We start from the raw sequence: 14,679 nt of genomic DNA, 5'->3' as shown, positions 1-14,679 counted from the left end.
TAAATGGAGAATTTTTCAACCGCATTTGCGTTTTGCCGACGACATTGTTATTATCAGCAGTGATCCGGACGAGCTAGAAGAAATGAAACAAGAACTGAAGAAGGCAAGTATTCCGGTGGGTTTGAAAGTGAATCTGCAGAAGACAAAATTTATGTTCAACTCCTTTACGTTGAAGAAGACGATCTTGCTCAACAACACAGAGATAGAAGAAGTAGAAAGTTATGTATAACTGGGAGAAGAAATTATATCATGGACAACGGAATCATTATTGAAATAAACAGAAGGATCAGGATTGAATGGAGCACTTTTGGCAAAAACTGTGTAATTCTGAAGAGTCACATGCCACTACGCCTAAAAAGAAAAGTTTTTAACCAGCGTGTGTGTGCTACCAGCACTGACGTATGGAGCTGAAACATGGACACTCACAAGCAAGACGATACAAAGGTTACAGACAACACAAAGGAGCATGGAAAGATGTATGCTAGGCATCACAAGGACAGACAGGAAACGAATCACTTGGATAAGGAACCACACAAAGGTATATGATGTCATGGAAATAATTAAACGTCTAAAATGGACAACAGATGGACCACAAGTATTCTAGATTGGTACTCCCGTGGTGTTAAACGTCCGAGACGGCGTCCCCACGCAAGATGGATCGACGAGATCAGAAAAGTGGCTGGTGTCAACTGGATGTCTAAAGCATCAGACAGAGCAAAATGGAAAAATTTAGAGACCTTCACCCAACAGTGGATTGAAAATGGTTGATGATGATGATGACGATGATGATAAATTACGAGTCCGGGAGGCGAGAACTGTGAAACGTATATTTTCAAAGCATTTTGCGGAAAATTTTGTTTGGTGACATATTGTTTTGAAGTGCTCATTTTTTCGGCTTATTCATCTGCTTTGCTTTGGTGCTTAAATTGTGGAAATCGGCGGGTTAGATGTCAATTCAATGCCAGAATATATTCGAGGGCCTCCGGTCGTTAAGTTAATACTGCCAAACGTACGTGATAAGAACAAGCCTGTATTTATGACAAAGATTGATTGTTTTATATAGTAACTATTTACGATTGTTTTGTGAGCCAACCACTACAAAAAATTATGATTATTTTTCCGGTGGGGGGGGGGGCATCTAATTCAATAAATATAGCCATTTATGTGCTAAATGTTCTACGCCGCCATTTTCAAATGCGCAGGGTTTAAAATGCCCTGAATTAATACATAGAGGAAAAAAAATTTTCAGCGTTTGTAGTCAGTGGCAAGAGTTATTAAAAAGTGAACATTAATTTTTGCGAAAACACGACGTTTCAAGCGAAACGCACGAATAATGGATGTCTATCTTGTGTCTTTTGCAGATCGGATGCACGTCGGGACTGTTGCTGATGCTGAGCATGCGGTACAGCTACGTCGTGTTGTACGTCGGGACGTGCATGATGGGCATTTTCATGAGCAGCGTTTTTCCTACGGCACTTTCCCTAACGGAGCAATACATACACGTTACACGTAAGTTGTTTCCACTCCTTTGAATGGTAACGTTTTGCTGAGCGAACAGCAGCCACATTTAAAAGAGAAGAGAAACGTTTCTCTACATCATTTTATATAAGCGTACAAATATTAATATGTTTGTATGACTTACGCGTCTCACAAGGAAACACAACATAAAAAATAACATTTTATATGTTTTGTTGTAAAATTTTTTTTGGTAAAATTATTTTAAAAAATTGTAAGCAAATTTTTCATTGTTAAATCTGTATTTTTATACTTATTAATAAAATTTGATTTTCATGAACTAAAACTGCTTGCAAATGTTCTATGCAAAATGCATTTATACCCTAAGAACCTAAAGATATACTCTATAAAACAAGAAAAATGGCCAAAAAGTTTAAAAAAAATACAATTATTATTAGGGCTGGGGTTTTTATGCTCTAAAAACTTCTAAAATATGCATTTATGCTCTTAATAACCTGTAAATATGCCCTATAAAACGAAAAAAATGTGTCCTAAAATTTTTTTCATTCCTATATCAAATAACATTAATTTTAGCAAAATGATATGGTAATGAGAAGTGTTGATGCAGTCAGAACTATTTTGAAGCATTACTTATTGTATGAACAAAAATTCTTCGTTTTACTAACTAATCTCATCCAGCCAAAATTCCCCTTTAAAGTGAGTTTTTTCCCCACAAGTTTAGAATTTATGTGCTGCCATCTATAGGTGAAAATACCCAGCCAAGTACTGTATTTAGCTTTAGAAAAGCAATCGCATAAAATAAAAATAAATTAATTATTATTTTTATTTTATAAAAATTTCCAAAATTTCCCACAAATGCTAAAAAATCGCTCCTCCCCCCCCCCACCTCCAGTTACCAATTTTAGCGAATGTTTCCCCACGTGTTGCCATCACCGATTCAGATGATTAATCTATTTGCAGCCACACACCACAGTCGTTGAAGGGCTAGTATTTTTATGCTCCAAAAATTCGATGTCGTTGCTGCTTGGTTGAGGAACCTGAATTTCAGGATTTTTTACCAATCATCATTGACGTACCATTTTTAGTGCATAAAAATCCTTGCCCTAAGAGCTCTCGTCAGAGGAGGGGAACCGGAAAATCAGTCTGAAGCGGGATTGGAATTGCGAGGAAAAAATTTACTGAATAATTGCAAAATATTGAAAATATATAATATATATATATATATATATTGAATTGAAACATATATATTGAAAATTATGAAATATGCAAAATATATCTTGAAGTTTTGAAAATATGCATCATTCATATCCCGTAAAAATAACGAAATATGCAAAGACATAGAAATCCGAGCCCCCCAAGATCGTACACCAACCCCCCTTAAATTTCTTAAAGCATAAATCCTTAGCATATAAAATTCTATCATATCTTGAGAAACAATTTCGACAAAAGAGCGTGCGTCGCGGCTCCTAGGGGCGTCGTCAACATTTGTCAGGGTTGTCGCGGAAAGCTGACGATATTGATTTGTGTCTGTTTTGTCCATGTTGTCCATGCTGTTTTGTCTTTGTTATTATCGTTCTGAGGAGCCGCGGGCACATGTTGACAACCGCCCCGGTCTAGATTCCAGATTTGTTTAGAACTTTTCTCTTCGTACATGACATGTTGAAGAGATAAACGTGCTCATCAACTTGCTATTCTCTCATTTCAGCAACGACGACGAGCTTTCTAGTCTTTGGAGCAGCTGTTGGAGAGATGTCCATACCAGTTTGCGTTGGTCATGTGAGTATATTTCACAATCCAAACCCATCTGAAGATTCAGAATTAATTCCAGAATTCATGAGGACTCCGGAACTAATTCCAGAATTCATAAAGATGCAGGATTTATTCCAGAATTCATGAAGATTCAGAATTAATTACAGAATTCATGAAGATTCATAATTAATTCTAGAATTCTTGAAGATTCATAATTAAGTTCAGAATTCATAAAGATTCAGAACCAACGAAAGAGATAATTCCAGAATAATTGATGGAAATGCATTTATAAAGAGTGGATAGATGATCGGGTTTGATCGAGATGACGTGATTTGCACAAGCTCATTGCATTTATAAATTTGGCATTTTTTACTAATTATAATTAGTATTAATTTACGAATTATAATTAGTAGCATAATGATAATTATCATCATAATTAATGGAATTAAGCGTCCGTATTCATTTCTAGGAATTCTACCTGAACGGACCAACCAGCTTCCTGGTGATTGGGATGGTGTTGTGTTTCTTGTCCATTATAGCGTACATGTCTCTTTGGTTGGCCGGCCTGACCATAGTGAAGCCTGACTGTAAGTATCCAGACCATAATATGCAATTTTATTATATCTTGATCTCTCGTATTATGTATTGATGATCACAACTGTTGTTCTTTTAGCCACCTCAGATCTGGTGGTATGGTTTTCGAAATGCATGCCGGGAGCCTTCTCGGAAGGTGAAGCTTCAGCCTTGGCCAACCAGAACATACAGTATTATTCGCGCATGCCCGGTGGAAGCCCCGAAGCCACGAGCCCGACTGTGACGTTCATGAAGCGGGATCAAGATGGCGGTGACTGAAGAACCGCATAACATAACTGATATATGCAATTATTTGTTGTTGTGATGAATTTTTCTGAAGGCGTCGGGGAAATGAAATATGTTATACATATGTAATGAAAATGAACATTTATGTGATGCCAGATATATGAATGTTGAATTAAAATGAATGCTATTTAAATCTTTTGTGGGCTCTTTTCATTGTTTTGTTGTTGATGAGATCGGTTATGGTTGTTTCTGGTCCCATGGCCACACTCGTGTCAAGGCTAGCCCAATACGTTCCATGAGCAAGTAGTGTGGCCGCTCCACCCTTGACAATGGTCCTCAAATGTTGGAGACTGGAACGTATTCGAAGGCTGGTTGAGTACCTTCCAGCTTCCAACCAAAGTCAAAGGAGCTGCCTTCCTTCCTCCGTCTTTCAACTCATCTGGTGGCCACGCATTGGTCGAAGAACGCCAATAATCCCAACACGAAGATTGTTCTGGAAAAACCGGTTCTGTTATCCTTGGCAAATATTCGCTAAGGAATATTGCGCCAAACTAGGCCGGTGTGTAGCCGGCCTATGCTGCTGCTGCTGCTTCTTTGCATCAGGAAGAAGAAGGCAAATATCGAAAGCAAAAATTTGCGAATGACTATTGGGCTAGCGTTGGTTCGAGTGTTTCCAGGACCGCAACTAGATGCTTGGTCAGCTGGGGCAAACATGCATTTTGGCGCCCTTTCGTAATGTGGAAGGATAGGTCGGAAGGTAGAATTACGCTCCCTCTGGTTTGGCGTACGATATGCCAGATCCACTTGCTCCCTCAAACTATGAGGGAGGTGTAATGGTTCAATAATTATACCGTTGTATGCACTGGGCCGTCTTAAGAATGTCACTGGCTCCCGGGCCAAGTGATTTTTCTGCGGCCCTATCTGGCAGGTTTACTTGCTTACTCCCGAAAATTTCAGCCAGATCTCATTTTTGCGAGGCCCTTCTTCCCTTGACGGACCCCGGGGAGCGTCCGGATGCATCCATGCGTTAAGACGGCACTGTTTCTACGCCTGTTGCTCTCCGTGGCGAGTCTTTTTATTCACGCGCATTTGCCCATCGAAGTTGGGAACTACAGAAAACCGCTATGTCCGAACGAACACCAGAACTCTACCACCGGACAAATTGTGTGGCCGAGGTCTCTCCCAGAATAACTTAGTGGCAAATTCTGGAACGGAATTTCATTGACAGAAAAGGTGTCAAAGACTGGCAAGGTGATGTAAACGTTATAATCAGAATAGATCAGAATTAATGAAGGAGATGTGTGCTTTTGATTCCAGAATTTAAGAAAATACAGAATATGGAGGTAATTTCAGAATTGAAAAAAAATTCAGAATAAAAGAGATACTTTTAGAATAACTCATGGAGGTTCATGATTAATTAAATAAATAATTCCAGAGTTCGTGTAAATTCCGAATTAATGGAGGGAAATTATTCCAGAATTGATGAATATCCAGAATTAATGAAAGATAATTTCAGAATTGATGAAAATTCAGACTTAATGAAGACAGTTTTCTCCGGAACTCACACAAATTCAAAATTAATGAAAGAAATAATACCAGATGAAAATCCAGAATTAATGAAAGAAATAATACCAGAATTGATAATTGGTATCAATGGGGATAGCAAAGTAACGTAAATGGTCACTAAGGCAAGGGTGGCAAATTCTTGAGAACCAAATGTCCCAACTTGTATAGCTTGAGGGCGTTTCATACGCAAGCGCGCTTTCAGTGCAAAGCAATTACCCAATGAATTCAACGGCTAGAAAGTCGATTCTCATCGGCGAGGAATTTATTTTCGTCCCGAAGTTAATCGATTCTTTCACTAATATTAGTTCGGCCTCATTTTCTAATTGTATTCTTTAGAATTCTTGTATTCTTGCGTATGTATTTATCCCTCGCTAATTGTCGAGTCTGTCTGCACTGAGACGGAAAAATCGTTTGCATTAACCTCTTTGTGTGTCTGAGCTGCATTTGTTGCATTCGGTAGCACTGCTCTCCGTACGGACCGAATTAAAATTGTGTGTATTCTTTCAAGATTCTGAAGAATACGCTCGCGATCGTGGCTTTCTCTGGATTAATTACAATTCATGTAATCCGAAGAGAGTTCTGAAATTTGCTTGTGATGCGTTCATTCGATTGTTTTGAGGGGTTTTTTTTCCCCTGTGGAAACTTGCATTCGCAAATCAGCGCATTCGTTGCCGATTTAATGAACTTTTGGAATTATCTTTATAGAATGGATGCCAAAATGGCGATAACCTAAAACGAGGCGGTATGAAAGTATGTTTTTTAAAACACAAGAGAGCTTTCAGCTGGCTATTCCAAGAAAACAACATCCGAGAAAGTAAATATTTAGAAACAATAACACCGGTGGTTGGCTGTATAGTACACGTTTGCCTGAGGGTTGATAAGAGCCATTTAAAAACAATGACTGGTGGGCACTTGTGATGCACACATACTTGGACGGCGAGAAAGGAGGACTATTTAAAAACAGTAACGGCTGGCTACTTGTGATACATGTCTGCCCGGGGTACATTTAAAAACAGTAAGCGTTGACTGCCTGTGATACACGTCTGCCTAAACGGCGGCTACACGCGGAAAAAATAAAGACTGCAATGGTGGGGTTGCGGACATAGGCGGAGATAGACCTGAAAGTCTGGGCGGGGGGCACGATGATAATGATGATGATGTCAGTTCATATATGCACATATACATTAGATCAGTCGTCTTCACCTTTGACGCTGTGGGGGAACCCCCGTATCGCCGCTCATGGTAGCAGATGATTTTTTATACTTTTCCTGAACTTTCAAACGAAAAGTAGGAACTTGTTTTTCCGGACGATTTTATGGACACGCCCTGTACTCAAAGTATTTCAGAACAAACATGGCATCCACCAAAGGTATGAAGAAGGTCAGCAGAGGCGAAGCTGGGATGGAAACGATGAGATTACTTGGCACGACCTCCAAAATTACATTAGGGCATCTAGGTGGTCGTCTTAGTGGAGCCCGGGGGGGGGGGTTCCCAATGAGTAGTGATGGGGGTTTGATACACCCCCCCCCCTTCATCATCATCATTAATCTGCCGATTCTAAGACAGAAGTGTAATATGCCGTGGAGGGTAATAATGCACAGGACTTGGTGAGACCTTAGGCCTGGGGTCTTTAACGCATGGTCCGCGGAACTTTTTATCGTGGCTCACCGATCACTTTCAGGACATAGTTGAAAGGTTGAAAACATTGAAATACGATTAGGTAATTCTAGAATTAATGAAAGAAATAATTTCGGAATTAATGAAGGAAATAATTCTGGAATAAAGGAAAGAAATAATTTCAAAACAAATTGATGGAAATTCATGATTAATAATAGAAATAATTTTTGAATTTTTCAAACAAATAATTTCAGAATTAATGAAGAAAGAGTGAAAAGTGATAATATGAATCAGTGAAAAAAATAATATAAATCAATGAGAGAAATAATTTCGTAATTCCTGATAGATATTTTTTTCAGAAATCAATGAAAGAATAATTGCATAATTATATTGGAAGAAATGATTTCAAGAAATATTGATAATAAGAATAATTTCAAAAACAACCAAAATAAATAATTACAGAATCATTTAATGTGAGATTTCAGATTAAAATTAATCTCATAATTAATTAAATTATTTCAGAACTAATCAAAATTGATAATTAATAGTAATAATTTAGTATGGCGACATACTTAACAGGGAATAAATCCATAATAAGCACGTAGATAATGAAGCATCATAAGAATTCGTGAGAAAATTAGATGCATCATAAGTTTTTAAATGCTTATATTCTTTAATTTTTAATGTTGCCGTTGCTAGTGGATGCGAAGTATCGAGCACTGAGCTCTCGTCTTCGTTTCTCTACTTGGTTAGAGCTATTGATCAGTCAATGGCAAAATGGTTGCTTGAAAACAACCACCAGTAAATTTAATTTTTTTTTAAATTACATATAACCCTTTATATATAAAATATTTTCACTAATGCAAAACAATATCAATATCCTGTTAACAGTTTTCAGGGGTTAAAACAACTTCTACGTCATCAGATTACACTTACTTTCAAAATAAATCTCGTCGATTGCAAATATTCTCAATATCTACAATATTAAACAAATCAGTTTCACAAAGTGACCCACTTTGCCACAAATTGCAAAACTTACCAATGCTTTACAACATAAGTTTACAGCATATTTTGCAATATATTTCCATTTAGACAAAAAATGATATGTGTATACACATGAAAAACTCCAACAATGTCACCAAAACCATTCAATGTGATTTCTAAACATTTGACAAGCATATTTAAAAAATATATAATTATAAAATAGAGTATAAGGTTACAAATGGTCATTAGAATTTACAGAACTTCAATACACTCCTCAGAATCATATTACGTGACTCTTGAACATTTGACAATTATATTAGATTAAAAAAGCTATGCTGATTAGGTCACATAACAAAGCGTTCATTTCATATTATGAATGGCTATTTACATAAACCGTCCTCACTTTACTAATGTTAAAAATGGGAATTTTAATGTGCGAAGTTTAGATTATATATATTTAAAAGTACTGTTATTATCAAACAAAGTCATTACACTCATCGAATCATTTACATATAAAACAACAATGAATTAATTTGATATTTAGTGAATCAAAACATAAATTTTTAACTGCTGTAGGAAAAAAATTGGATACTTTTTTAGATGAAATAACAATTTTTGTCACTAGATGGCACTGTATTTTTCCGTATTATGAAAGTGAACGAATGTTGAAAAATAGAAGCATCCTGAGTATTTCAAGGGGGTACGCACAATTTTTGTAAGTATTTCCAGAAGTACGCACACCTCCTACGCATAACTGGGTATACGAACATATCTTGCGCATTTCACTGGGATAAACAAGTATGCTATGCATTTCAAAGGGTGCCCACAACCTTCTTCGCAGACCTAAGCATACGAGCATTTTCTCCGCATTTCAAAGGGTACGCAAGTATTCTCTGCATTTAAATTTAAACATGTACATACACCTTATCGATATAAGCATTTTAACAGATAAACAGATTTCAACCATAAACGGTGGAGGAACCACCGCTTTGGAAAGCCTAAAAAATCCCCGACTTTTTCACTGTGGGGCCCCTTGCCAAGTTCGTAAAAAAAATTGTTGGGGGTCTCTGAAGCGCCGCCGCGAGCTTGAATCACACGCTACTTGAATTGACACTACGCCTAATAATCGGCCTAATACAGACCTCGTAATCACGGCCGATGTGGAATCGTGTGAACATCGCGTTTGGCTCACATCTCGAGGGCCCCGGGTTTGGTTCCTAAAGGGTGGCCCTGTGGTGGTCGGCTGAAGTTGGTTTTTATGTGGTTTTACAACTTCGAGATCTGAATGAGTGCCGACACTCAATTCAAATCGTTTCTCCTCGTACTTTATTTGTACTGTTTAAGCAGCGCAGCAGAAATCACTGAACACTGAACCACTTTCAAAATGTCATATCTTTTTATTGAAGTAGGCTTCCTTCTGATTTTCCGCACCTGCTGGAAATCAGACTAGAGGGATGTAGGGAAAATGGTTCCATTGATAAATCAACTTTAGAAAATATCTGGGCTTGTCAATATTGAAATAAGAGGCTTCTAAAGTAGCAAGATACTTGCCAATGCCGCTTTAAAATACAGTAAAAATATCAAAAGAATGCACTTGCATGGAGTATTATTGCCAATTCACATTTTCCACTATTTTTTTTTTTTTTTAAACGTGATCCCAAGGGATCAGGGGCCCCTACCATCTCCCCCATACTTATAAAATGATTTCACTTGCATCAAATCTGTTATTAAACGTCCCTAGATTCCTACATAGGTGTGTGGGGGGTCACGAGGCGCTTGCTGCGGGGCTTGCATCCAGCCGCCCCCACGCCAGTGGCGGATTACCGCACAGGCGCATGAGGCGCGCGCCTGGGGCCTCGGCAGAGCGGGGGGCCTCCAAATAGTTGTGTGCTTCATCCTACATATGAATTTACATGCGCATCAACAAATCTCTTGAACTAAGTACAGTATCTGCTCTCCCTTTTTTGTTCAACCGCAATTTTTTTTTATTTTTTATTTTTGTTATTTTTTGTATACTGTACGTATGAGTTATGGAAGAAAAACGGGAACTGAAAGAAAAGAACAATTTACAAGACGCAGCTCTCAAGGGCCAGTTCTTCCCCGACAAAGAAAGAAGAGACATTGTAAAGCGATCATTCAGGGAGGGTCATTTTCAAACAGTATTTCCCTAAGGGCACAAGCAGGAGGAGGGATGAGAACAGCAGGTCCTAATGTCTGTCCGAAATGAAAATTGTAGTGAAGGCATAAACAGATGTCTCATTCCACAGTATTAAATGCTTTCATGGGCGCCGATAATACGACAGCTTTGGTGTAAGCTTTTGTATACAGTATAATGGATGGCAAGATGGCTATCGGCAAGCGGCGACATCGACAGGAAGAGACAGTCGTACTAATTAAAATGAATGTAGTAGAGCTCTTATTGTGATTTTGTCTCCCACTTGTTTGAATGAAATACTATAAGCTGGTTCAAACAACATATACATTTGCAATCTATGACTGGAACCATACGACCATATGACAAAAGAAAAGTGGGGTTTGAAATGAATGCTGAATGACATGCATTCTGAATCACGTGATTTTTCTGTTGCTCTTTTAACACTCCCTCCCCGGCTGAAAAAAATCAAGGGGGTTTCTTTTCCTTCTTTCTAAAAAAAAGAGCTACATTTTTGGATTGGTCAAGGAGGCTTGGGTAGACAACATCTTTGTGTCAGACCGAAAAGTGTTTATTGTTAATGTAATTGTAATGTGTGTTATTGTAATGAAAAAAATTTTCATGCCGATCCTCAAGATTTCCTTTAGGATTTAGATTGCAGAATCTCCAAAAATAACGGTAAGCAAAACTAAAAATATATAAATTATCTGATAAATTTTTATTTGAGCATTTCCATTCAACTACAGTAGTCTCTCGAGAATTCGGTCGTGCTCTAATCCAGCACGTCCAGTAGTCCAGGATATTTAGGTGGTGTGGTGTCACTTTTCTCCTGATGCCCTAACCCCTTAACACGTTCTAATATTTCTTAATTGCTGATCAAGTCCTGACTATGTCTTTGCACGAAATTTCATATATTATTTCAATGGGTTTCTTCAAAGTTAATCCAGCAATTTTGGTAAAATCTGGCACACCGTGGTGTAATACGTACCGGATTAGCGAGAGTCTACTGCAGGGGTCTTCAACCTTTGAGGCATAGCAGGCCATATTGAAACATTTTATAAAGTACGCGGGCCACAATGTTATACAGTGGCATTTTTCGTTATTAAACGAAACGGGGGGGGGGGCATAATATAGAAGATTTTTATTCACTCTGAATACAAATAATGCAAAGGCAAAGGCCACAACAGGCAGAGTGCCCAACGAGGTGGCTGAAAGAGAAAATAATAATAATCAATATAATAATAGTAAAAATAAAATAGAATAAACAAATAAAAATAATAATTTCTAAAAAAATTTTTTTAAATAATTTCTTTCATTGACAATAATTTTAATTCATTCTGAAATAATTTCTTCCATTAAAAATATAATTCTTATATTTACTCCGATATAATTTCTTCCCTCTATTCCCTCTATTGAAGAAATGTTTTTCTATTAAATATTATCAGTATCTTTATATCAAATCAAATATATTATATTTGAGATATTATCAAATCTTTATTAATCAGTAATATTAAATTATTAAAACTATGACGGATCTCCATTTTTGCCGTGTGGCTGAAGGCACCAGGACGGACATCTTAGATTACTAAAAATATGATGCAGAATTTTACTGTGATTTTTTTTTTTTTAATGGGAGTGTGATTATTTTTCATCTAGTACCAGAGAATATCATTATATTTCCTTATCTTATTTTTGTGTTTATGGTTTTGGTGATGCAAAAATAAAAAAAAAGTTATGATTTTTCATAATATTGTTCATTTTAGTGAACCATCTCGTTCTTATTAGGGCCAAAAGGGTGCAGTGGTGGATAAACGCAAATTTGTGGGTGGGGGCGGTGGTTGTGACCATGTGTTCAATTTTTCAGGACGGTTCTGATTTCTTTTGGAAAAAATTCTGAATTTTCCCCTTTTTTTAAGCAAATTTATTTTCTTGGTTTGTTATTCAGTCAAAAACGTAGAAAACATTTTTCTTTCCATTTAATTTTTCTGATCTCGGGGGGGGGGGGGGACAGCCCCTACCTTTAATCCGTCCCTGATAGGGGGGCCTCCAGATCAGGTTGCGCCTGGGGCCTCCCAAAATCATGATCCGCCACTGCCCCACGCACGTTTTATTACTTTTCGCACAGTAAAATGAGTGTATGTGAGGTTTTGTGATTGTATTGTAATTATTTTTCTCTATAAAAAAATGAATTTTTCACAAAAGCAACGCCATCGCGAATGTGTGTAAAATACCGCAATCCGAGTTTGAGTTAGTGGTTCCCTTCACTTCTTGAACAAGCACCGTTTTCCCTCCGTGCACTACTTGGAGGGAAACCCAAAAGAATCATCTGAAGAAATAAAGTGGGGGGGGGGGTGGCAGTTTTTCTCTCGGACGGAATTCGAACCACGAACCTTTCAGTCTCTTTTGATTCTGTATCGTCGTCATATTAACTGCTCATCAGTTGCTGCTGGCAGTTCGCCGCAATCTAATATATCAATTCTCGAACATCTATTTGTTGCTAATGCGCATGCGCTCTCAGAATGGGCACCTGTGAAAATCACAAGCGCTAGACGTCAGTTTCTCTCGGATATCCTTTTTATAAGCATGGAAGAGGGGGGGGGGGGTTAGCATGGCCCCTGCATGATCCATCCAGGAAATTTGTTAGTAAGTATCTATGCCCGAATCGGGATTCGAACCATCGGGATTCTGCAGAGTGAGAGGCTAGCTCCCTAACCACTCGGCTATTTTCATTTTCAAGAGTTATTTTACATACAACACTTCAAAAAAATAATCTTTTGATGTCATCGTGCATTCTAAGTGCTTTCCCAGTGAGCAATGACGCTCGAAACGAGCAGTGGGTTTGAGATTTTAGTCTAGTCCAATCTCTTCCAAACTGGTTTGTCTCGTGTGTTTTCCTCGACTTCTCAGAAAAAATAATTCCTATCGTCCCGACTGCTAAATAAATACAGTCACACCTTCCCCCTTCAAAGGGCGATATCGCCCATTTCTGTAAGCACGTGATTTATGTGTCTTCACAACGCGTAGAGCTCTTACACGATGAGCAGTTCGTCATTCACTACAGCTAATTTTTAGCATGAATTTGTATGAAAAGTACGTCGGATAACCCGGTGGTTCTGCAGTATCTTCAATTCACCCATCATCGATTCTCCTACGTGAGATCGTAGGGGAAAAGTTTATATTGAAGCGGACGGATTGTACACCTTCATTATTTTTAAAATCAATATTTTATGATTTATACAAACATTGCCACGTTTTCAAGACAAATAAATCCAATTGGCCGAAAACGTGGCAATTTTTGTATAAATTAAAACCAGGCAAAGTTTCTAATTTTTTGTGACAATATTTTATGCTGTAAAATTTTAATGACCGTTCAGGGACAATAATATTGATATTCAAATTATGAATCTTGTTTTAAATTCATTTCATATATGCCATAAGATTTAGTAAATAAGCCGAAAAAGTTACTGATTTTTTTTTGGTAAAAAGTGTTTATTTAGCAATTATAGGAGAACACGTTTTGGTCTCCTACAGAGGGTATCATAAATCCTTACACCTATTCAATAGTTGTGTCCAAATAGACTGTCTGATTTGTAATGGAAAACACATCCTATGGTCCACCCTTTGTGGACAACCTTTTGAGAAGCTTTCTTGGTTCAAACAATTGGAATGCGTATCTGTTAAGGGTACGCATATGTTAAAAATCATCTTAGAATGAATTTATTAAACATGGTACAGTTCTTCAGTGACGAGGTAGGACTTGAATGCGGCACGATACACGGTATCGGACAATTACCTTCTCTTGTTTTTTGCGAATGAGCACAGGCGTGAATGCCGCGGCATGTCACGTAATGTTGTCACCTTGTGTTTGAGAGGCTGCCAGGGCCTTAGGACGAATAGTGTAACTGTTTTTTTAACACTATAAATTTATATAGAAGGGGCCGTGAAAATTTTCTGCTTTGGAGTGCTGATACGTTTCCCTCCCACTATACAAATACATTTAGAACTTGCGTATCCCTAGAAATGCCTAGTGCGATTTGCCTAGACCTCTGCATTGTGTATTCATAACACTTGAGAAATAGGTACCCTTTGGAATGCGTAGGGGGCTTGGTACCCATAGAAGGGACTTGATAACATTTAGATATACGTTAGTCTTGCGTCCGATTGGAAATACATGGAAGGCATCATTTGCAACATTGAAAATACAGGGCAGGCATCAGTTGCAACATTGAAAATACAGGGAAGGCATCATTTGCAACATTGAAAATACAGGGAAGGCATCATTTGCAACATTGAAAATACGTGGGAGGTATTCGTAG

At 37.8% G+C, this 14,679-nt stretch overlaps 1 protein-coding gene across 1 annotated transcript in view; it reads left to right on the top strand.

Annotated features, from left to right (window-relative positions):
- LOC149077988 (solute carrier family 60 member 1-like) overlaps positions 1-4,237 on the top strand; it is a 40,270-nt gene extending 36,033 nt beyond the window's left edge. The window contains exons 8-11 of the mRNA XM_089241547.1: positions 1,362-1,509; positions 3,182-3,252; positions 3,695-3,812; positions 3,899-4,237. Coding sequence (XP_089097673.1) covers positions 1,362-1,509; positions 3,182-3,252; positions 3,695-3,812; positions 3,899-4,077 — 516 coding nt within the window. The 3' untranslated portion in view covers positions 4,078-4,237. The remainder of the gene's footprint in view (positions 1-1,361; positions 1,510-3,181; positions 3,253-3,694; positions 3,813-3,898) is intronic.
- Positions 4,238-14,679: the final 10,442 nt, after the last annotated feature.

This window comes from Pholcus phalangioides, unplaced genomic scaffold (assembly GCF_987345545.1).
Source record: "Pholcus phalangioides strain wild (caught in Gottingen) unplaced genomic scaffold, Ppha-v1.0 ptg000014l_1, whole genome shotgun sequence".
Taxonomy (NCBI): domain Eukaryota; kingdom Metazoa; phylum Arthropoda; class Arachnida; order Araneae; family Pholcidae; genus Pholcus; species Pholcus phalangioides.
This window is presented reverse-complemented; position numbering and strand designations above follow the sequence as displayed.